General features: G+C 39.9%; 1 protein-coding gene across 2 annotated transcripts in view; it reads left to right on the top strand.

Annotated features, from left to right (window-relative positions):
• dgkb (diacylglycerol kinase, beta) overlaps window positions 1-24,773 on the top strand; it is a 75,138-nt gene that overhangs the window by 22,255 nt on the left and 28,110 nt on the right. For both annotated transcript variants that reach the window (XM_056381875.1, XM_056381874.1), the window contains 14 exons: window positions 1,095-1,232; window positions 4,893-4,942; window positions 6,371-6,445; window positions 6,984-7,103; window positions 8,628-8,745; window positions 9,244-9,332; window positions 9,690-9,806; window positions 10,091-10,189; window positions 10,758-10,859; window positions 13,607-13,680; window positions 14,330-14,404; window positions 17,476-17,561; window positions 18,201-18,290; window positions 19,288-19,448. In XM_056381875.1, coding sequence (XP_056237850.1) covers window positions 1,095-1,232; window positions 4,893-4,942; window positions 6,371-6,445; window positions 6,984-7,103; window positions 8,628-8,745; window positions 9,244-9,332; window positions 9,690-9,806; window positions 10,091-10,189; window positions 10,758-10,859; window positions 13,607-13,680; window positions 14,330-14,404; window positions 17,476-17,561; window positions 18,201-18,290; window positions 19,288-19,448 — 1,394 coding nt within the window. The remainder of the gene's footprint in view (window positions 1-1,094; window positions 1,233-4,892; window positions 4,943-6,370; window positions 6,446-6,983; window positions 7,104-8,627; window positions 8,746-9,243; window positions 9,333-9,689; window positions 9,807-10,090; window positions 10,190-10,757; window positions 10,860-13,606; window positions 13,681-14,329; window positions 14,405-17,475; window positions 17,562-18,200; window positions 18,291-19,287; window positions 19,449-24,773) is intronic.

Raw genomic sequence — 24,773 nt, 5'->3', positions numbered from 1 at the left:
TAAATATTGCAAAATAGTGATCCTGACATTCAAAATAAGTAAAAATACTTTTCTCCTCATGTTAATCGTGTGTTGTTTTGCTTGTTAACTTTCAAAGATTTTCTATTTTATTTATTTATGTATTTATGTATTTGTTTTTTTGTTATTATTATTTTTCTTCTTTTTGTAGAATTTCTTTTGATTTATTTAAGGACTGATATGTCTGATTCCTAGTAGCTCGTGTGTTGTCATGAGCGTGATTTACGAGTCTGAAAAAAAACAGGAAGTTATGATACTTATGAATTAACATTAAAACAGCATAAACTTTCCCGGCTAGCTGCTAGGTATATTTTATTTAATATTTTATCGCGCCAATCTAGGCTAACGTTTAAGCAACTAAGAGCTACTCTGTCTGTTGGTGTAGCTCTATAAGAAACCGGATGGAGCATTTAAAACGGTTAAAAGAAATGTAGTGTATAACGAAGAACACTTCTCTCATTCAACGGTCGCCATCTTTGGCTACCTAACAGAAGGGGAGGGAGTTAGTAAGTTAGTACGTATTTTCAAGCTAGTAAAGAAGGCGACTGAAGAAGAAGAATCAGCAAACCGCAGAGTTTGAATTACTAACTTGTTGAAATTTAGTCACTAACGCCTGAAGTAACATATTAAATGTCTTATAAATTTGAAAACACAATATTACAAGCAGCAGTTGCCATTGAAAAAGCTTATGTGTAGGCAATAGACTTGATTTGACTTGACTACTAATGAACAGGCATGTGCAGTGTATTGGCTGATTGTATCAGCCAACCAGAGAGACTGTTAATGAATCGTCTATTGCTCTTTACCCTTCACTATTAAACCTGAGATAAGGTTGAAACATTCTAGTATTGATGTTTAATCCACTTAACATCACTTGAAGAGTACAGCCCTTCCCCCCAAGCCAAAGCAAAGCCTTTGATCGGGCTAAAACTGGACAATCTGTCGGTTGAACTGGTCACCAAACAGCATTGATCAGTTCGACTGCATGACTAATGTCAGGCATCCTATCCCGGCAGGTTATTGGGCTAACGTCAGATGCATTGTGGAGGATGTTTTGACCTTTCGTCTCTGTCCAGGGTTGAAGCTGATCAAAGGCAGCTCGACCCCTCTGAAGACGCCCACGCCGCCCAGGCCTCTGGACTCGGTGCAGCTTAAGGACATCGTGTGTTACCTGTCGTTGCTGGAGGGCGGGCGTCCTGAGGACAAGCTCGAGTGTGAGTGTCATCCCTGTGTCACATAACTGTTTGGTTCTTGTAATATTATGCAGCAAGCGTCAGAGGTGCAGTAATGTGCAGACAGTGAGTGAAGTTCTGTGGCTGGAGAGAAACACGAGCTGCTGAGCTACAAGGAGCTGAAGTAATGTCACAGGTTAAGTCAAACCTCAGTGGGTGGAAGTGGTCAGGTCAAAGTGAAGCCCAGTGAAAAAGACAAAGGGTAGAAGAGGACAAAGCTAAAACCATGATTTCTTGCCCTGCTGCATTGTGGGAAAATGCAACATCAAGCCACACTAAGTAGCACATTTAAAAAAGGCACATAAAACAGGCGAATAGAAACCATCACTTACTGTAGAACAGCATCATAACTTTGCTTGTGCCTTGTTTTAAATTTTAATAGCAAATCAGAAACAAGGATTTTCATCTGCCATAACGTGCAGCATCTGTTGTAGCTTTATCTACTGTACGGTACTTACTGTATGTTGCTAATGCTGTGAATGCATGTTGTGGCGGTAAAGAACATTATATGATCGGACTGCTGAATATTCACTAAGACCACCTCATGTTACACTTCTAATTCAATTTTATAGCTCCCCTACTTGTTGCTAAAGCCTTTGAATCTTTAGCCGTGGATACAAATGAATGAAACAGCCTGTGCGAAAAAAAAGCGCAAAGTATTTTTCCAGGTGCTGAGTCCAAAAAAACTGCGCCTGTGAATTACATCTCCCCGAGACTCACAACACTGTAAAATGCTCCTGTCAAAATTTCCTCTTTGTCACATGAAGTAAAGTTTGGAGCCCAACATTGGCTCCAGAGAAATGAAAGCTCAGAAATGCATGAAAAGTCAATTAATCTTATTAATTTATTGTCTCTGTTGACCTTAGTTCTCCATTTGAGATTGCACTCAGAAGAATTGTGTGCTTATGAGATTTAACTCAACCAGGGAGATTGTTTCTGTGTCCATTTTCTCATAAATGCTTATTGAAACAAAATCCTCTTAACATGACATGATGACATTAACTTAAATGAGCACAGAACCAACACAGACACATATTTGGTTTATTATAAGTCAAGCACCAGATGTTATAGAACATAGGAGTCTTCTGTGTTGATTTAAACGGTCGTGTTAACATTTATTTGCCATCCAAATATTTCCCTGGTATCTGAATCTTTCTGTCTCTTTTCTTTCTTTCTTTATTGGAGTGAGTCAGGGGTTTTTTCTCTGGTGCATTTGGTGATTAACCATCACTTTCAGTCAAAATGTCTTTCTTGTTGTGTTGCTCTTTCCCTCTGGTGGAAATAATAATTAAAATAAGCTCTTTCAGCCTTTACAACCAGAGTTATTATCCTTTATGTGTTTCTCTGTCTGGAGCAGATACTCTTAATTTACTAACAAATGAAATTCACTTTATTTAACTGTTTTTACTCTGTTTCTTCCTCGTCCTATTTCTTTGGAAATTATCTTTGCAAGTATCATACATTTTCTGCAATGGGATGTTTGATGCCTCGTGTTTGCAGTTTACTGACACATCTTCCCACATCTCTTAATTGCATTTATCACATCATTTATTCACAAGGTTACGCTGCTTAATTGGTCATCAGAGTTTTTTTTTTTTTTATGTGTTGATGTAATTCTCATCCAGCTGCTGAATTATTGAGTAGAGTTGCACTCATTAACTGCAGAGTTGACTAAATAATTCAGCTGATGGTGTGTGTGTGTGTGTGTGAGAGAGTGTGAACACACCATGGATTTAACTATAGATGGTGTCTTCCTGAACACACTCTCTCCCTGCATCCCTGTCTCTCTCCTCCTCTGTGGTCCACACTGATGTTGTTTCTGTAGTCGATGGCTCCATCTGCTGGTTTGTTCTGAAAAAGATTTCACTGCAGCTTCCTTGAATTGTTTGTCAGAGTTTGAAACAAGCAAGTTCTGACAGCCGAATGCACTGAAAAGAAAACACGTCTCGACAAGTTATGTAGTTCCAGATTCATCCAACAACAGGTCTTTATCTTAAAAAGAGAAATCAGCTGACAATGGGGCGAAACACTGAAATACTCAGGTATTTTCTTGGAACGAGATTCTTAAAACACCATAAAACACAATAAGGCAGCATCAAGCCCAATAAAAACCCAATAACATCTTCACTAAAAGCAACCTCATTAAAAATTAGCTTTAGCACATTTGGGGAATATGTCAGTGTTAAGCAGCCATCATTAATGTTTCAGCAACTCTGGCTTGTCAGCTATAGAAATACGTGTAACTATAATGAAAAAGGCTTACAAACGTTTGTGAAATACTTTTATAAATTAAAGGATTTGAGATTGAGGTAGAACAAAAAAGACAGAGTCCTTAAAAAAGTCAGCAATTAAGTTATAGGTATAAAGAAATTGGGGGGAAAAAAGTTTTAGAAACTGATGAGAATATAAAGAAAATCTACAAAGACAGCTGGTAACAGCTAAAACAGAATAAGCAAATATATATTGTGAGACCCAGTCAATAAGTTTTACTTGCTTTGCTGCTTGTTTACAGGTTTATTTAACTCTAAAAGTCTAAAACCAGACTATTAATATCTCTGGATGAAATCTTCACACTTTTGTAAAAAAATATGTTGATACATTTATTGAATTATTTATTTTTTATAAATACTTTACACTGCACTCCCTTAATAATAATGTGTATGAGCATTTGACTGAATAAAATGTGAACCCTGTTTGTTCTGAGCTTTCATTGCAGTAAGTAAAATCCACAATTAAAATTGATTAACACAAACTCATCAGTAAACATCTGATCTTATTTGTCCCTTCAGGGTCAGTTGTATGTCTTGTATCTACGTTCCAAACGCAGAGATTTAAAGAGCTTTAGAGTTTCACAGAGACTTTGCTGTTCACTCATTTGTCCTGCAGACAGAGGTTAACAACAGCTCTCATCATCTTTTACACTTTATTGCCTCTTTGGTGCCTGTTTTGGGTGACCGCAATCACCTTCTTGTAACACCGTCAACCTCCATCCAACGCCAGACGCCAGCTTCCCTTCCCCCTCCCTTCGCCTCAAAAAGGTCACAGTCTCTCAGGAAACTGGCAATTAGCTCCTCGTTAGTGGCCTGACGAACCGCCATCTGACGTCAACTCCTTATGATGTCAGCAGCCACCCTCGGCTGCACCTCGACCACGCTCTCGTGGAGGCCCGGGGTGGAGGTTGAGGGTGGGGGGTGGGGCGCTGGTGGGTTAGAGCACTGCTAAGTATAGCCATCAGTATGGAAATGATCTGCAGCCAGGTCATGTTGCTGCTGTTGTCACGACTCTGTTACGTTCAGACTCGGGGAGGGTGTTTTACGCATCGCTGTGACGTTGGAACAGCTCCCACAACACGGCTGCCATTGGCTGTTCCCTGTTTCCATGGTGACACTTTTGAGTGCTAATTAGAGTACGCTTAAAGTTGCAGCATTCAGATGAGCACAACTACTGGGATACAGGTTTTGCTTTGTGTTTGCATGCAGTGAAGTAGATGGCGACATACACACACACACACACACACACACACACACACACACACACACACACACACACACACAAAGAAAAATGTCCAAATGCTCAGAGGTCGAGGCGAGAGAGTGCAGGGCGTTCATGTTGTAGCCTGACGCTGTGTTTTTGTCTCCACAGTTATGTTTCGTCTCTATGACACAGATGGAAACGGGTCTTTGGACAGCTCGGTAAATATTTCTCCTCAACAATTAACAATTATTTCATTATCAGTTCATCTTCCTGTTGATCAGTGAATTGTTTGGATTATAAAAAATGTCAAGAAAAATGTCTGTCACATTTTCAAAAAGCCGAACTAACACCCCCAAAGTTTATTATAAGACAACGAGAAGCCTACTTGTGCACTTTTTAAAGCTTTTGTTTAAAAGAACGATTAAACGAATCAATCAATGAATTGACTAATCAACTAGTCATTTCAGCTTTGGGTGTTTGTGCACTTGTGTTAAGCACATTGTAGTTGTTTGATGTTGATGATATGAAACTGGTTTGATTACTTTATCACAGATCAGAGATAAATATTAACTATTTACTACATTTATTTCACAGCTATTGTTATTAGTTTCTGGTAAAACATAATTAATCCATAAAATCTATTTTTTTTACAGATTAAACTGCCCAAATATGTTTTAAAAAAGAATCTAAATTCACATAAAAGAATACAATTGGTTCTCCCATGACAACTTTAAAGTGCTGCATACACGTGAATCAGTAATTAGCTTCATACTTTTAAGTCCATTTTGCTGCTAATACTAAGGAATATTTTGAATGCAGGACTCTCCACCTCTTTCTCTTTTTGCCATCTGTCGCTTTCTATCTTTCTCTCACCCACTGTACTGTAATACAAAACATACAATCCATATGGTACATGTATATGAATGGGTGAAAGAAAGAAAGAAAGAAAGAAAGAAAGTTAGCAAACCAGGAAGAGGAAGAAGGTGGGGATGGGTGTATTTATGAATGAAAGAGCACCAGTGTTTATGTGTGTATGTATAGAAATTGCGTAGGAGGGAGTTGGGTGTTGGAATGAAAGGGTTAGGAGGCAGAGGACGGGGGTGGGGTGGGAGGAGGGGGGTTTGTAATGTATCCCATTGTTTGTCATCTTCCAGCCACTATTGGCTGCGAGAGGCAGCGAGCTCACAAAACAGCAGAGAGAGAGATTATGTGTGTGACCCAAATTGTTCCAGGTTTTAGAGTAAATACAAGATATTTAGTCATTTTCTCAAAGTGTGAACTCTTGATCTACACTCATACGCTCTTACTGATACTCAGCATAAAACCCAAAGCGCATGATAGTGATTCAGTCTGCCACTAGATAATAATGTCACCCCCCCCCCCCCTCTCTGCCCCCCCCCCCCCCCAAAAGCAACCATTGTAATTAAACCATCAGCTTCGGAGCTCTTCCCACGCTGCTTTTGTTTTCCTCCGTGCAACTCTTCTGTGCAGAAGAATGACATTTCCCAACCTGCTATTACACGCTGTTAATCCGTCTATTCACGCCAAAGACAGTTAGTGACATCGACTTGTAAGGCTGCAATATACAGAAAGGTAAACACAGTATTTTTGTGCCTGTGTAATGACTGTCTGTGGTCTCACCGCAGGAGCTGGAGCACATTATCTCCCAGATGATGCATGTAGCCGAGTACCTGGAGTGGGACGTGACTGAGCTGAAACCAGTGAGAACCAGACTTTTGATGAATTAACAAAAATCAGTAATATGAGTCTGAACCAGACACTTAATTTTTAACATGAAATGAGGATTTTTATTTTTAATTTGAATTTAAAATTATCTTTGTTTTCTTTATTTTGTCACCATATGTATTCATTTATTTCCCTATTTGTTTTTTTTACCACATTGATACAGATGAAATATAATATTGTTTATTTATTTATTGCCCATTAGTATCTTTATTTTGTTTTATAACTGTATCTATTTTTCATTTTTCATTTTTGATCATTTATTTATACATTTATTTAATTACTTTGCCATATTTGGTCACTCAAGTTAATGAAACAATCAGAATTTCCTTAAAGTAAATTTGAGCATCTACAATTCCTTGAAAATCTCCACTTGCTCCATCTGCAGATGAAGCTCATGTGATATGATCAAAAGCTCCAGAGCAGATACTGAATGGGCCTTGTGCTGAAATTGCTCACAGTTTTGCTCCTGCTCTTGTTCTTCTTCACTCCTCTGACCATTGTTTTTGTTTGTAGATCCTCCAGGAAATGATGCAGGAGATCGACTACGATCACGATGGCACCGTGTCACTGGAGGAGTGGATCCAGGGCGGCATGACCACCATCCCACTGCTGGTGCTGCTGGGCCTGGAGACGGTGAGTCCACAGAGAGACCACTGGCAGTCTGCTGGAGACGCTGCTCGCTTGCTAACACTCATAGGCATAAATACAACACATATATAATCAACCAGGAAATCAGTGTGCACTCTCAGCTAGTGTTAACATCAACTTCACATGGTCATCAGGTGTCAAGTATAACCATTTAACATTACATGAATGAGAGTCCACAGCCATGCTAGCAGCTCTGTGAAGCTGGACTCGGGGCTTAGTTGTGATGTGAGCAAAATGCTATCATTAGCCAGGTAACAGGCTAACAGTGACAGTGCTAGCATGCTAATGTTTAGCAGCTATAATGTTTACCGTGTTCACCATCTTAGTTAGGTTTGTTATCATGCTAACATTTGCTGATAATAAACACTATTTGGTCATAAACCAAAAACCTGATGATGATGCTCAAAAGTCAGATGATCATTTCAGTCGTTACAGTTCATCCTGAAGGGAACGTGTGGGTCAAAGTTTATTGCAATCCAATCTAACAGTTAATAGACCCTTAAAAACATAGTCGTGCACCCCTGGTGATGCTAGTGATGCTCAGGGGAACCATGCGTATCTGACAGTCAGTAGATTGTGAGATATTTCAGTGTGGACAGACCAACATTGTCACGTCTAGAGCTTCAAGCGTGGCTAAAATAAAGTCTTCAAAGTCTCGAGTATCTTCATGGATTCTCACTAAATACTGCTACATAATTGAATCAACAGCTTCCGAGTAAGAATGTGTCAGACTGCAGTGTGGTGTTGATGACAAGGACACTCGCTCAACCTGATATGTTTGATTTTTCTTGTAAATGATATTGTAACTGATATTTTTAGACGAGTGGTTCTGCTCTGGTTTTCGTCCCAACAGCCAAAGAAATGTAGATATTCTCTGGCGTCCTGCAAGATGATGACCTTGATCACTCTATTCCCTAATCCATACATTACTCTAAAGTATTGTATAAGATAAATTATGAAAATTTGAAAAGAGCCATTTTGTTTTCCCTTCTACGCCACACTACTGTACTAGATAACCTTGAAAAGACTGCAGGCAGTGGATGTACACTATTTGACAAACATCATCATTACTTTTACAATTCATAAATGATCTCACAAGATCTTACACACTCCTCAGTGGTTCTCCTGTGAACATGTGAATCCCTGCAGCTCTGCCTGCAGTTCATTATTTTTCCACTAGATGGAAGCATGTGACCAACTTCAACAGAAATCTCTACCACATGTCATTTTTTATGAATGAACATTACTGCAAAGGGAAGACGGACAGGCCTCTCCGGTGTCTTTACTGCATGTGGACCAACAGGCTGGAATTAAAATATAAAGAAAAATAAAAAATGTTTATTAAAAAAAGAAAAATTAATCTTGAGACAACCAACAAGGTAAATGACAAATCAATCAGATGATTAGCTTATGATTCTCCCACCAGAATATAAAAAGATGTAATCAGTCAATCAGTTAATAAGTATTGATTCAATCAGTTAATCACCTGATGTGTTTCTCTCTTTGCAGAATGTAAAAGACGACGGGCAACATGTGTGGAGGCTGAAACACTTCAACAAGCCAGCCTACTGTAACCTGTGTCTCAACATGCTAATTGGACTGGGGAAGCAGGGACTCTGCTGCTCGTGTGAGTAATTCACTCCGGTATCAAGGGTTCGACAGATACATTGATTAGTGCAGACAGATACAATAATACAGTACGACATACTGGGGCAGTGTTGTCTGTTCATGTGTCGCAGTGCAGATATGACGGATGTGACTATGTGATCAAATTCATATAAAAACAGCAGAGTCTCAATAAATGTGTAATTAGCCAGATGTGAATGGAATCACCGCTCCACAATAGACTCTGCATGAAAGCATTTGTTTTGCTTTTTTATACTGAAAGTATAAACACTTCTCTTGTTTCAGCCCCAATTACCACTTTCCTTTTATCCCATAGAGGACGCACCTCTACACCTTACACACACAAGCAGCTTTTCACAAAAATATTGGCAACAAACGCCTTCAGTACAACTTTCACAAGCACATTACGCAAACCCTTGTGTTTGTCACTTCTAACTGTTCCTCCATGTTCCCTTTTAAAATGCAATTTTTTCCTCTCTTTCTCTCTTTCCTTTCCCAGTCTGCAAGTACACAGTCCACGAGCGCTGCGTGGCTCGCGCTCCGCTGTCTTGCATCAAAACCTATGTCAAGTCCAAGAAAAACACAGAGGTGCGTCCAATTGAAGTGTTTACCAGTCGGCACGCTTGGATCAGCGATGCTCCATGGAGCTTAGGATGAGGGCTTCTCTTCCTCTAATGGAATTAAAACAACTCAATCTGCTCCTAAGCATTGCTAATTACCAGGATAAGCCTGGTTTAAAGACACAGATACCAGCAGCGTCATTTGTTTGGCCTCTTTCTTTTCTTCGTTTTGTGTTTCTTTCTTGTTTTTTTTCCTCTCCCTCTTGCTTTCTTCTTTAATTGTTGTGTCACTTGTGCCTTTGTATGTATCTTGTTTTTCTGCACTGTGTTTCTTTTCTCACTTCTCTCCCCCCCCCCCGTATGCTGTCTCTGCCTCTCTCTGCAGGTAATGCATCATTTCTGGGTAGAAGGCAACTGCCCCACCAAGTGTGACAAGTGCCACAAAACCATTAAGTGTTACCAGGGCCTGACTGGGCTCCACTGTGTGTGGTGTCAAATCACGGTAAGCCGCCACCCGAGGAGAGGCAGCCACCTCCTCATTATATTCCCACTGCTTCTTCTTGTTTAGGGTTTCGTTTTTGCACCTTCGATACCTCACAAGTCATCCCACCAATTTACACCCAGGAAACACTTGTTTGTGGTTGCAAGTTAATAGAAAATAAAACAAAGGCAGTGGCACATGTAATGCAAATAAATCCTGAGCATATACCTGAAAATGTACACTGAAACATGTACTGTTATTGATGCAAGTTTGTGGCTGTTGATAACGGCTGCCACCTCCTCCAGCTCCATAACAAGTGTGCCTCCCATGTGAAACCCGAGTGTGACTGCGGACCCCTGAAGGATCACATCCTGCCCCCCAACTCAATCTGCCCCATTGTTCTGGTAATCTTTTAAACTTCTGTGGTGAAAGTTGGTTTGACATGGACAAAAAGGATTTTTAGAAATACTGAGGTCATAAATCAAAGTCCAAACATCGCCCTGAGACACCAAGGAGAATATTTTTATCTTTTATTTTTTGGGCTATAGAGGTGCAGTTGTATTTGTTTTATACAAACTGATCAGTTCTTCAAAAGAAATGTCCATCCCATCTAAAACAGGTAACTTTCTGGATTGATGAATTGTTGATTAACTACAGTCCCATAAAATAATGTATTTTCCAGCATGATGTCTGTGTTGGTTCAAAGATTTCCTCATGCTGCCAGGAATAAAATTCTGTTGGAGAGATACTAAATTCATTCAGTAGAATGGTTACAACAATAAATACAAAACAAAAAATATACTGGTAATTCATATTGTAAATTAAGTAACAATGATAATCAGAATAAAGAAGTACAGTGACTTGATTTCATAATGTGTCTCACAGCTATGATAATATTGGAAATCACCTTTTTGGAATGAAACTTCATTTATGGATCTTCTAACAACATCACTGTTTGACCTTTGACCCCAGGAAAGGCAGTCGACACTGAGGAAAGACTCCCGGTCCAGCCAGTCGAGCCGAGGGAAGATGCAGAGAGCCAACTCAGTCACAGTGGACGGCCAAGGACTGCAGGTAAAATCAGTCTTTTCAACTTCAGGGGAAAAAAAAGTAGAATCACTGTCTTCATTTCTTACAGTGTAGAAACTGTGTTTCTGTGCCGCAGTGCTCCAGTGTCATCTAACTGAACTTTATCTACATCTTTTGTGCTCGGTGATGATCTCAGTGACAATGAGGAAGAAAGAAAATGGCAGAATTAGCAAAACTGTGGATTTGAGAAAATGTTTTTTTAATTACAATCTTATTGTGATGTAAAATAATAACGTAGTTTCTCCAAAATAAATATATAACATAGACATATTTCATCAGATTTTCATTAGACAGCTTCTCTGTTCTTAATATGTTAATTTACTTTGTAAGCACAGGTTGTAAAATGAGTCACAACTTCAATGTGAAGCCAAATAAGTAAGAAAGTGGAACTTTCAAAAGTCAGTTACAAGCTGCTTCATAGATGTTCACAAAACACAGTCGTGTCCGAATATGGAGAAATAAAACAACATGTAAAAAGAACAAAACTCAGCTGATCTGACACTGAAGAGTAAAAGCAGGATCTCCCTTCATCACAAACCTGGACTGTGGAGTTCACACCTGAGAGGTGTTGGTGCGGGACAAAGGGTGTTTGGCAGAGTCTGAGCATGTTGGGATTTAAAAGTAATAAACCAGAATTTTATATTAAATTCTAAAATGAATAAAGATTAAATGTAGGATTCAGCCAGGAAAAGTGAAATCTAGTATTTGTCTGCACCAGTTGTAGATGAACAGCCAGAACAGAATATCCAAAGCATCAAACCTTTTTCTCTGAATATCATGTTTAGAAAATGAACCTCTGCAGTGGGTGTTGAGGTGCATGATGGGAGTCTGCAGGCCCTGCTGGTAATCAGTATCATACAGCAGAGCCCAGTCCGGCCTGATCCTCTCTAATATCTGTCAGCCAGCATGCTGGCGATGGAAACCTGCCGCCGTCTGTGGCGACTGCTCGTCTACGCGTGGCTGGGAGAGAAATGTGATGAATCATATCCCAGGCACATCCATCTATGCCTCTTGCTGGCTAACCAGCGTAATAATCAAGATTATTATTTATAATTACAGGAAGTAATGGATCACTCTGGACTGGACAGGGAGCTCATTAATTCACCCTCGGCCTGCTGGGATAGCAGACAGGGGGAGTTAAGCGCTTCATCTGTGTCAGGGAGAGCACGGGGCGAGTTGTTGCAGACTAACTGCAGGAAGGGCAATTCAAACAGGGGGCCGCTGGATCAGAGCTTGTTTATGTGGCGCTCTGTGAGTTCGGCCCCCGGCGCTGCAGACTCGGTCTGTCCACGGTTTCACTGCCGCTCAGACAAACTGCAAAATCCTTTCTCACGTCACACGAGACAAACTGCCCTGCCAATTAGGAAAGAGACAAATAATGTTCAGGGCTAAATTATGAATCATGAGTTATCAGGTTGAGAGTATTGATTGGCTAAGAGATAGATCGGTTGGTTCACTGTACTGTATGTCGATGGCTGTCCAACGGTTTGCATATACCGTCCTTTCATTTGCCATCACATCTTCCACAAAAACCTAATATGGACTAAATTATGGATGAAAACTGGAGCAAAAGTGCAATGACTGATATTATTATTTAGTTAGTGTGATATCCTATAGCTTTCTTATTGTCAATAAAACCAAAACCCACAAAATCAACAATTAATTTAACCAACAAAATTTATCCTACAACAGGATTATCTGTGTGTCAACCTGCAAATGAAAATAGTCCCCAACAAATGCACTATTTACTCCTATTTGAGTAACATTTACTATAAACTACAGTGCCCAGCTGTTTAAAGATATTACTTAGCTTTAAAAAAAAAAAAAAATGAAACTATATATTTGTTACGTGTTTTTAAAGGTTTGTCTTTTGTAGGAATCAATAGGATTTGAGGTTGAGAACAGAGGAAAGTCAGAAAGGATCAAGAGATTAGTACATTGTTGATTTTGGTCTGAGTAATGAAAAATAGCTCTGTGACGTCTGATTATTCCTTCACATGGGTTCAAACCATTCGAATATATATTTTTGTGCGTTGTGTCCATAATAAGGTAAATCAATACTGTTAGAGACATACGTAGTTGTACAGACGCTCATTTGGGTACGTATGTTAAAGATAGTGCTGGAATGCGCTGCCAAGCAAACTGTGGCTGTAATATCTCAACGTTCAACAATTCTGCCGTCTACTGACTAAAATCCAGTGTTTCCAAACTGTTTGAGTTGGGTTGTGAACTCTCTGCCTCTCATGACGGTTTGTTGTTGAATTATTTGCACGTGTCAGCTGGACCTACATTTTATTTTCAGTCGGTGAAAGTGACGTTGTGTGGCTCCTGTCCGTCACGCGGTGCATTCAGCATTCATTTTTCACGATCGGATGTTTGTTTATTTTCCAATTCACTTGTGTAATTGAATTTAGAATATTTGTTGACAACCTCAATGAAAACTTTATCTTTGTATCAGTTTGTAAAAAAAAAAAATCAGTAACATGATGACGTAGAAATACATTTACAATCAGGTTTGATTTAACACGAGATTAAATTTGGGACCTAAAGGAGCAGTGAGCAGCCACACCTCAGCATGGCCAGGTAACGACAGTGTAAAGTGCACCAGATGACTGGCACTGCTTGCAGGTGCTGTACATACTGTCTGAGGGATATGGCTTGAAAGTGAATTCCTGTGAAGCATCCTGCAGTCTCCCAACACCGACGGTTTGTTTTGACATCTTCCCATTCAGATCACAACAATAGAGGGCACTCATCCTCTGCTAGTGTTTGTCAATCCGAAGAGCGGGGGGAAGCAGGGAGAGAGGTAAGCACACAATCTGTCTCAACATGCTACGAGAGGCCTCTGAAGCCCTGCTCCTCAGCCACAGAGGGAAGGCAGCAGCTTGGCCTCTGGCTGCCAAGTGCTTTAGGCTTACTTAGTCAAATAAAAACACAATAACATTTACCTAACGCGCCGGCCGCCTCCGCCGTCAGCTCATACACACATACACCCCCCCCCCCCCACTGCCCCCCCCCCCCCCCCCCCCCCCCCTCCTCAGACACCCCCCTCACTGTCACGTGCCTGGCTGGTCCCCCTTCTTTAACCCAGGGCTAATTGGGTTATTACTGAAACATATTCATTCACTCCTTATTACGCCGGCCCTCATTTGTTTAAATTATGAGATCAAAATATGACTTCAGCCAGTTGATATAATGAAATTGAAATTAAAATGAATTAGTCTTTCTAATGGTTTCTCCTCAAGGGGACTTTGGGTATGTCCCACCCCGCTGCCCAGTCCACTGCATTGTCACGCTCTGATTGGACGCCTGTCGGCGTTTAGGGCAAAATGCGACAGTGAATCCTCGTTCTGGAGCCTAATGTGTCACAACTGAGTCATATGTTTGTATTGTGAGTTTTTGTGTGTCATCTCTGTGTTTTCTGATGTGATCTCTTTGGCTCTTCACTCCTGAAGGATTTACAGAAAGTTCCAGTATCTTCTGAACCCGAGACAAGTGTACAACCTGGCCAAAAATGGACCCATGCCCGGGTATGTCCGTCACCTCTCTGACACCAGTATCTCACAGTCTCAACGTCACACACCTGGGCTCGTAGTTACCAAACCTCAGATTAACAGCTGTTTGTCAAAGTTCTTGCAACTTAAACTTGTTCTTAAATTTAAAAGAGACAGTTATTTGAGAGTAGGTTTTAATCGCTTTTCCATTTATCTGACAGTTTTCTTCCAGCAGCAGAGTTTAGTTTCTATTTCAGACAATTTTCTTTTCAACTGCAGCTTGAGATATCGAGGATTTCAAAATCAGAGTAGCATGTGTTTGCAGAACAACATATAAAAGTAAAAAGTAAGGATTATTTTCAAAGAATAAACAAAATTGCAGATGTAGGGTAAATTACTGTGTATGATTGACTACTCAAAGCATAAATGGGATTAATCATGTGATCACTGTGATGCTTTAAGTAGGAGTGAGTTATTTGATAAATGTCTCTTGTGACTGTTAAGAACATTTTTAAGTGTAATTCTTATGAGTTTGATAAATGTGGGTCCTGATGTGCGTTTTCTGTTTTTTTTAAAATACTATAACAAATGTGATATATCAAATTATAAGCTGCTTAATGACAAATAACATGGAGAGAGCAGAACTGAAATAAATAGATGAGGTTTCTCAGCACAGCTCTCTTCAGATGTCAATAGCAAAAATATATCTGATTTCATTTTCTATGACTTAAAAAATACCAAAGACAGTGAAGAAATTCACCTCGAAAACTTTATTTTTACAGTCTCAACATTTCCTGGGTGTCAAGATGAGAAATCTTGTGGGAAAAAAAATATAAATGAATCATAAAATGATGAACATTTTGATGCAGAGTTTGTTCCTGTTTGCATTTAAAATCCATTCTAGTCATTTTAATAATTAAATGAGATTAATTGTTGTCAACATCAAGAAAGAGTGAAAGACAAAGAAAGACAAAGTCCCAACTCATTCTTTAAAAAAAAAGAAATCATATTGGCTTGTGTTTACAAACATGCTGCTGTTTTCTGATGTTGCTCACATATAATAACCAGCATCACATGCAGGAGAGGCCTGTGGTATTAAAGCCTCCACTCAGTTCCCTCACACAGCACAGGCACAAATGAGGTGAGTTCACACATAACGAATCCTGGAGACGCCGGTCTCATGCTGTAGCCTCTGATGAACAGCGGCTCCATATGCATAAGCCTGTATGTGAACGGAGAGCCGGCGACGCGGATGAGTGACGGACAGAGAGGGGTGAGACTCTTCGCCACGGCACATGTGATCGCGCATACAGACGAGCAGCTCACCGCGGGCTGTAGGTGCGGGCAGCGCCGGGTTTCCTATGGTTCACATCTGTGATTAAGAAAATGAATGGATCATTTACATGCATCAGGCTCCTTCACTTTGCTGTTTGCGTCCAGCGGCGCTTAAAAACACAGGAATGCCTCGCCGCCGTGCTGCCACGTTGTTTGGCTCTGATTAGATCTGAAAACAGAATCTTTGTGCCTTTATAAAAAATAAATACACAGCGGCACACGCAGGATACACAAAAGCCTCCACGAGGTTTGGACTGTCTGCGTGAGGAGCCGGTGCAGCCTTCATGTCACAGATTGTGCCAACGCAGCTCCAAGTTTTTGGAGGCTGACCTTGTGTCCACTGTTTTGTTCCTCCCCTCTGTTGATGCCCCCCCCCCCACCGCCCCGTGCACGTGGCCTGCAGCATCACCTGCCTCCCCCTCCTGTCTGGAGCCGAACCCAGAGCTTCTCCTCAGAGCTGAGAACATTCCAGATGACCTCGCCCCGCCGTAACCTTGTTAATATTTTGTCAAGTGTACACACTGCAGCGCACATTAGCGAGGTGAACGGTCACCGTCGGACACTGCAGGCCGAGGCAGCCGCACGCACTGCTGTCAATTAGCTCCCCCCGCTAATGCAATTACGGCAAATTAAGTGTTTGTTTCTTGGTATTTAAATATCCCCAAAGTTGCCTTTCATGTTTGCGGCTGTCTGTTTTGCGTCTAATATGGTTTGTGGTCCCAGTTGGAGAGTAATTGAGCGAATCATTTACCCGCCATACGAGGCTCGGAGGCTGGCTCATTCAGTTAGGGCTTTGTTATTGTGAAGGAACGGAAGAAGTTGGACTGAACATTGCCTGTCATGATCCAATTAACCCTCCAACAGGCAGACTAGCTCACTGAATGAATAATTGTCAATGCCACATGTGTTACTTTGTGGGATTAGAGCGGGTTCGCAGTGAAGCAGCGTGTTGTTTCAGCAGGCTCAAAAAATACGCTTGTTTATCTGGGCCTGTGAACACTTCACACCACTTCTCTTGTTGTCAAGAAAAAGCAGAGATGTTTTAATTTATCATCATTCACCTGAGCAAATGAAAAAAGAGAGAAAAACAAGCATGAAAACAGTGGAAGTGCTTCACAGTGACTTTACTCTATAAAGTGACACTCCAACTTTTAATAACTGGATTTACAAGCTAATCCTAACTGAATAAAGATTAACAAATTCATATTTCTTCACAGAATTAGTGCTGATATGACTCTCATGTTCTGTGTGGGTTTTTGGGGGGGGGTTGTGGGTTGTATGTCCATTTCCTTGCAAACAAAAGTAACAACCATGTGTTGATATAACGTATAAAATATGAAATATCTCCCTGTTTGGTGACATAAAAACGCTTTATGGTCATTTCTGGGTCTCAATCAGAACCGAAAGGGTCGACTGTAGCTCAGAAAAAAGAAAAAACTGTACACTGTGGGATAAATTTTAACATTGCTATAGTCAGTCAATCAATCAATCAATCAATCCATCAATCAGTAACTTTATTTGTCCCCACAGGGAACATACATACAACACCAAGGCCAAAAGATAAAAATAAGTGAATAAACACAGAAACAGTGTCAGTAGATAATAAATTAAAACAACTTCTACTTTTTACTCTTTTACCAAAGGAACCGAAGCTGTTGCTGTAAAGGGCGGGAACAATCTGACAAGGTTCATCAGAGCAAAAATAATAAAGTAGATGATATGCATTTACTCTGTGTGGCAGTAACGTAGAGAGAGGACTGCGTCTGTTTCAGGTTGAACTTCTTCAGAGACGTCCCTGACTTCAGAGTGTTGGCGTGCGGCGGTGACGGCACCGTGGGCTGGATCCTGGACTTCATAGGTACAGAACACATCGTACATTTCATGATATTTGGCCTTATTCCGAGCGGTTTTCAAGTCTTGTTTTCAAGAACTACAAACTCCCAAGCCTCCCAGGGCTGCTACAGTATATGTACTCATACTGTCTTCAGTACAACTTAAACACTTCATTTCCTTTTTTGGTAAAATTGCGTTTGTTTTTATTAGTTTTCAAAGGCAGCTGCACTATTGTCCAGTCTGAAATGGTAAAGCGTACTTTATGGTTTGTGTATAAACACTTTCATCACGTCCGAGCCTGCGTATTCAGGGGTGGTAAAATGGGATGATTACATGTGTTGGAAAACAACATATTAGTCATCATTTGAGGAAAAAAAAAAATCACCCGGCCTCCTCTATTTGGTCTTGAGGACGTGTTACTTCTTCGGGTTGTCAAAAATTGCCTCAATTTTTTATCAATCAAAACAAAGAGAGGTAATAACTGTCAGGCAAAATGTGTCTCTTGAAATAGACTGTACAACTGGACGCTCATATTGACTTGTAGTTTTACAAGTGGGGCTGCAAAATGGATTTGATGCTTTCTTTGCAAGTCTTTGCAGCGAGTTTGTTTCCTTGCTTTGGCCGTGTTTCACATCGTGTTGTGATATTTGTCCCGCTGCTCCAGATAAGGCCAACCTGGACAGGAACCCCCCCGTGTGTATACTTCCTCTTGGCACGGGCAACGATCTGGCAAGATGTCTGCGATGGGGAGGAGGTACTGACAGAAAATAGATCCGTAACAGTGAAATACATGGCCTCAATTTACCTTATTACACTCAGAGTTATATATAGATATACAGATACTACACTATAAACTAGTGATAATATTATCTTAAAGGAATCTTTTAATTCCTTTATGATAATATTTGTTTTAAGGAACTTACACAAAGCTCAGGAAGTAACTAAAATAAGGCTGCAAATAACAGTTATTTTTTAAGCTGGTGATATGATCTCTAGATCTATTGATTCATGTTTTGAAGTGAAAGGTGGCGCCTTGTTTTGTCCGAGGAGCAAAACTCAAATATACTCAGGTTTCAATGATGTAAAAGCAGCAAATCTTCACTTTGGAGAGACTGCAACCAGAGAATGGTTGAAGCTTTTTCTTAAAAAATTGCCCATTATGAGAATAGTTGCTAATTAATTTTCTGCCAATGGACTGAGTGATTAATCTGCACTAAATTACACCATCAGGGGTTTTAGTGTTGGGGAATCCAAAACTGCAAAACATCTGCAGCATAGTTCATTAAGGAGAATTTATGTGTATTTGTGTTCAGTACCTGTAAATATCACCAGAAATTACAACTTTTATTCTTATGCGGGTAGAAAAGGCTCTAAAGGAGCAATTAGATCATCTTGGACACTAAAACTCTCTTTTTAGCATGTTTTCTAACTAAATCTAAATCTTCAGCTTATAATAGTTTAAAAAAAGAGTTTATAAGGACGTATTTAATTTGACATAAAATCAAAAGAAAACAACAATATATAAAAGACATGTTTCTGACTGCACAAGTTTCTCTTCATTATATCCACACCAGACAGCATGACCGTGTCCTATATTTAACTGACAGCCAATATTGGCCCAATAAATCAATACACCAGCTCAGTGGTTCACGTTCACATTCTAAGTCACTTAAAGGCATCGGCCGCGTGGCACAATCTGTCCTCCACCCGTTTTAACGCCTCTCACGCGTCCGGTGTTCCTTCCTCCTCAGGCTACGAGGGCGAGAGCCTCCTGAAGATCCTGCGGGACGTCGAGAACAGTTCGGAGGTGAGGCTGGATCGCTGGAAGATTGATGTCACGCCCACAGACAAGGAGGAGCGAGGCGACCCGGTGCCTTACAGCATTATCAACAACTACTTCTCCATCGGAGTGGTGAGTCGCACGTCAGTCAGTGTTCGTGGGAGATAGATCTGTTCTTGGTGTCTCAAGTTCTTTGTTTTTGGGTTAAGAATAGAAACGTCAAACCTTTTTAAAACCCAGGAAACTAAAATGCATCTTTCTTTTTTAGACAAGAAGTAAAAAGTCATTTTAAAAAACTCTCTGAGTCCTAAGCACCATAAAAAGTTTTTAATATTAACAGCAGCATCAGCAGCTGTTTTCTGCGCAGCTGCAAGACGAAACCAGTCACTGCATTTTACAGTAAATATGTTTTTTAAATAAAATAATCGTTGGTTGCCTGATGTAGTTGATTTCATGTGTAACTGCGCCTCCACACCAGCAGTTAACAGCCAGTTGTATGTTTCCTAACAAAACCAAAACACCTCTTGGTACAAAAACACCTCAGTGCGATTTGGATTGTGGCGAGTCTCACTTTTTAAGTGTCAAATGTGAAAAAACAATTGTTTAGTATCTGCACCTAAACAGTATTTTCTCACATTGTTTTATACATTTTTTTCTATGATCAAAACAAACTAAATAAAAACTCAGAATAAAAACCAGTGAGCTCCACCCACTCCAGCTGAAATTATACATTTATTTGTGCAGCACAAAGTGTCTCATTAAACAAGATTAAAAACAAAAATATAAACCAGAGGTAAAACATTTGATCACAATATGATAAGACTGTAAAAACAAAACCAGCAGGAATAAATTATATAAATACCAAAGATAAAAATATAGTTGAATATATATAATATAAGTTGAATTTCCCCAAATTAAAAGCCACATTAACAAGAACAGTTAGGACTATATGCAAAGTCATCATTTTCTTATCATTTGTGGTGATGTGTTGAAAACACACAGTCCACCAGACACACTGTTGTTAAAACAGCATTATATTGTCTTTTTTACTTGTATTTCCTGCTTTTTCCTGCAAAATGCCAATAAAAATTGGACCATAACAGCACAAAGAAGGTGATTGTTATTATTGACTTTAGGTTACTTATAACATTAATGATTTTTGTATTGTACCATTATGGAACAAAAACAATGAAGCTAATTTACTAATAGATATTTGGAGCTACAGTTTTTCCAGATTTCACTTCCTCATATCTTTTACTTTTAAACCTCGTACATCTTTTAAAAACAGGCTCGTATCAGACACATAAAGATGGTGCCATAGTAACCACACTGAACCATGAACACAACACGATGAAAACTATACTTGACGGTGACTGCAGGGTTACAACCCTTGTGTGCTACTGGTGACGCCTTTTCAAACCTCGGAGTGGCAGAATATAAGCTGTCAGTAAACATCCGAACACAAACACAAACTAAAACAGAACAAAGACCGAAGCCGCTGCTGTAGACGCTCTCGAGCCTCGACCGCCTGATCGATAAACAAGCCTTGTTATGTATCTGCGTGGTGTTACGCACCCATCAGCACCCCCCCATGTCCATCTCCACCATAATGACACTGATTTTACGTAGCTCATGTTAGCCATTACTGATAAATGTCAGGGGGAAATATGGTAATTGACATTTGCAGGTGGCAGAGGAGGGAGCCACTCTGTGTTGTGAGAGTCGTACTAGACTGTGGCAGCGACGTAAGTGATGCATGGCCTTACAAATGTTAGTTGAATAACACCTCCAGCCTGGGCCTCTAATGATGATGTTAGAGGATATTAGAGGACAGGTCTTGTTAACATTGTGATAGAGGAGAACAATGGTTGTAATCTGTCTGCAGTGCTGAACATATGGCGATGTGTACGGGAGGAAGTGGTTACAGCGTGGAATAAATCTATCAACATTGATCCTTAATCTCCCAGTAGAAATGTCAAGAAACACAAAGTTACTTCATCTTTTGATTCAAACAACATTTTAATGTGGATTTAATAAATTTGTTGTGACTGGGCTTCGGTCAGAGTACGACACAGTCGAGGTTATTTATTTTAAAAACACAAGAGGATCGTGAAGAAGGTGGTTAACAAAACGTGTCTCTCCTCAAAAATGACCAGACAACAAGTTGTCATAGATCGGAGCAATAACAGAGTGAGTTATAATAGTCTAGACATTTCATTTCATTCATTTCACACAAATCAGAGTAAAATACAAGTAAAAGCTCACAACCGTGATAATAGTAATGAAAACCTAAAACCCTAAAAAGAATAATTAAAAACATAGATCCCATCAGTCCAGACATTCATTCAGTAGGTAAAATACAGAATCATTAATAAATGGTACATAAAAATAATAACACAGGAGAGTAACCAGGTCTGACTCCAGACTGTCAGGGTTTACAAGTTTAATCATATTTTAGTAACAACTGCTGCTTTGGCTTCTTTTTAAAAACAGACAGAGATAGTGACTTTGTTAGTGAGTTATCAGGCTCGTTCCTGTGGCGTCCTGCAGACCACGCTAAAGCCTTGACATTAGAGTTTACGCTTCTTAAAGAAGGTATGAAGATGTGGAGGATTTTCACGTTGCAGTGAAAAAGGGCAAAAAAAAGCCCATTTTGGAAAAAACTATACTGAACAAAAATATGAACGCAACACTTCTGTCTTTACGTTCAACTGCCGCCATCGCCGTGTCACCCATTGAACATGTTTGAGGTGTCTTTTTCACGTGTCCTTTTATTGTGGCAAGTCCCAGGCACACCTGTGCAGTAATCATGCTGCGTAATCAGCATCTGGATATGCCACACCTGTGTCAGGTGGACGGATGATCTTGGATAGGAGGAGGAGTGATGCCCACTAACACAGATTTAAAGAGAAGGAAGATTTTTTTGTGAGGTTAGAAAAAGTCTTAAATCGTTAGTGCTGCGTTTCTAGTTTTGTTCGGTGTAGCTTTCAGTCAGGAGTAACAGTAACAGTGATGTTTCGTGCTTTAATGGGAGCGTTGTTTCCTGGATGCTGAACCTTGTATAAGAGCATTAAAAGAAAATAAAGTCATTATAAGCCCTGTTGTTTGTGCTCTGTTAGTGGGATTAGTACGCAGCAGGCGTGATGATGACAAATGAAGTTGTTTGTGGGGGGGGATTAAGACGACTTTGAGCTCTCTATGGATTTGAGTGTGATATAATATTTTGTTCGCATCAAATTTTTTTTTTTTGCTTTCCGTTGAATTAAAAAAAAGAAAAAAGAAGAAGAATTACAATAAAGATTATGCGACAAGTCAAGCTAATAATTACCTCAGAGATTATGCAGATGGAGAGTAGATTGTTTCTGTAATGACACTGTTGAAATCAAAAGATCAGCAGTAGCAGCCACAGAGGGCGGGCGCCACCTCCAACACATTATGCCTGAATCTGAAGTCATTTAAAGAGAAGTTCAAGTCTTTTTCAAATTTCTATTTATCTCTCAGACTCCGACCGTAAGTGACACACTGAAACATTTACCGCAAAAACTTCATTTTCCAAGTAATTTCAATCGCACAGCCCAGGTAATTCTTCCAAAAAAATGTAAATTCTTCTAACCTAACCATCTGCCACGGCCCATTTGGACTGAGAATTAATGGCGCCATCCCTTTGGGAGGATGTGGAAGTGACGTGAAGTGTAATGATCTCAATCAGGGCCAGGGGTGAGAGACAGAACTAATCACTGAGCACGCTCCACTACCATAATGCAAGTCAGTCGCCCTAATGACCCTGGCGCTCCTGTCAAAGCCATTACTCTCCCCCGTAGTGAAAGGCACATCAAACCGCTGGGGCCCACTCATAATTGGACTAAACTTTGAGCTATGAGAGGACATTACACATGTCCTGTATTAATTTGGGTGCCAGATTTTTACATTGGTAATTATTTGAGGGCAGCTAGGGGGAGAGAGAGAGTGAGTGAGCTGAAGACGCCGCGAGGGGGTCAGGGCTTGAAGATGTGGATCTGTCCGACATGTTGATGGTGACATCACTGACGTGTCCTGTATTATTCAGGTTTTATCGTATTGTTTCTAAATAAAAAATCAGGCTCCAGATGAAAATAAAGTTTTAAAATTAAATTTTAAGAAAAGCTAAAAACAATAAATATGATCTGAGCACTTGGAGGATTTCTCATCCATGTTCACTTAAAAAATTGATTTTCAAACTTCATTCTCAACCTTGGAAATTGCAGTTGAGGTCCCTTTAGTAGCAGTTTTCAATCATACCACTTGATCTTCCTCAGCAGAGAGAATTATTCTCAAGAATTAACCTGAACCCCAGCTTGAAAGTCCTGTAAGTGCTCTGAAAAAAATGAAAATTTCAACATCTACAATTCCATGACATTAGGATGAACTCCTTCTGCTGATGAAGATCATGTAAGATATTAGAAAGATCCAGACCAGGCACTGTATACAAATGCATCTTGTGTTTGCTCAGCTGCTGTTTCCAAGGTCAAGAATGAACAGTGGATGTGCAGTAATGCAGCTAATGTAGTTAAAACTGACTTTATTGATTGATTTTGAAGAGTAAACTCTCTTGAGCTAAAACCTCTCAAACTGAAATGAGGTAAAATCTCAGTGGAGGATTTCCAGTTCAAATGCTGTAAACAAACAAACTTGAGTTTGGTAATTATTTAGTGAGGAGAACCTAATCTACTGTGTGTGTGTGTGTGTGTGTGTGTGTGTGTGTGTGTGTGTGTGTGTGTGTGTTGTCGCCGTGGAGCTGAGGAGGATTTTGAAGGAAATTCAATAACTTAAGCCACTTAAAAAACAACAAAAAAAGAATTGACATTGTTGCTACTAAATAGTTTTGATCACACATGTAAATCTGAAAATCCTGAAACAGAGTTCCTCCTGAGACCAGGCTGAAAATCAGTCTTTCAAAATGGCCAATCGATTGCATCTGTAGCCACACCCACAGTGATGTCATAGTGTACAGACACACCCCTGGAGTACACTTCTACATCACAGCAGCAAGATGAGGTGTTGAACCACCAGAGGCAAAGACAAGATTTTCAGTTGATGGTTGGTTGTATCTGCAAATAGGACTTTATAACTGACACTTGATGGAATCACAGTGATGATACGATCATATTGTGTTATTGTTTCACCACATCAGTGGTTCCCAACATGAAGGTCGGGGTCCCTAAAGTGGTCCCAAGGTAAATATTACGGATCACAAACACACTTTTTGGTTGAACTGTTCCAATTCATGTTCATCCCGAGGCTAAAAACTGATGACGGATGATAAGCATTTTGTTTTAAGGGACCTTATCTAATAAGTTTGAGAACCACTAGCCCCAATTAATGATTCCAAGCACATTGTAATTAAAAACTAACACAACAAGTTTATGTTTTTGTTTTAAATACGGACTGAGATTCATCAATTTTACATTTTTACGTGTA

This window comes from Seriola aureovittata, chromosome 7 (assembly GCF_021018895.1).
Source record: "Seriola aureovittata isolate HTS-2021-v1 ecotype China chromosome 7, ASM2101889v1, whole genome shotgun sequence".
Lineage (NCBI taxonomy): Eukaryota > Metazoa > Chordata > Actinopteri > Carangiformes > Carangidae > Seriola > Seriola aureovittata.
Note: the sequence above shows the minus strand (reverse complement) of the source record. Positions and strands in the feature narration are given on the sequence as shown.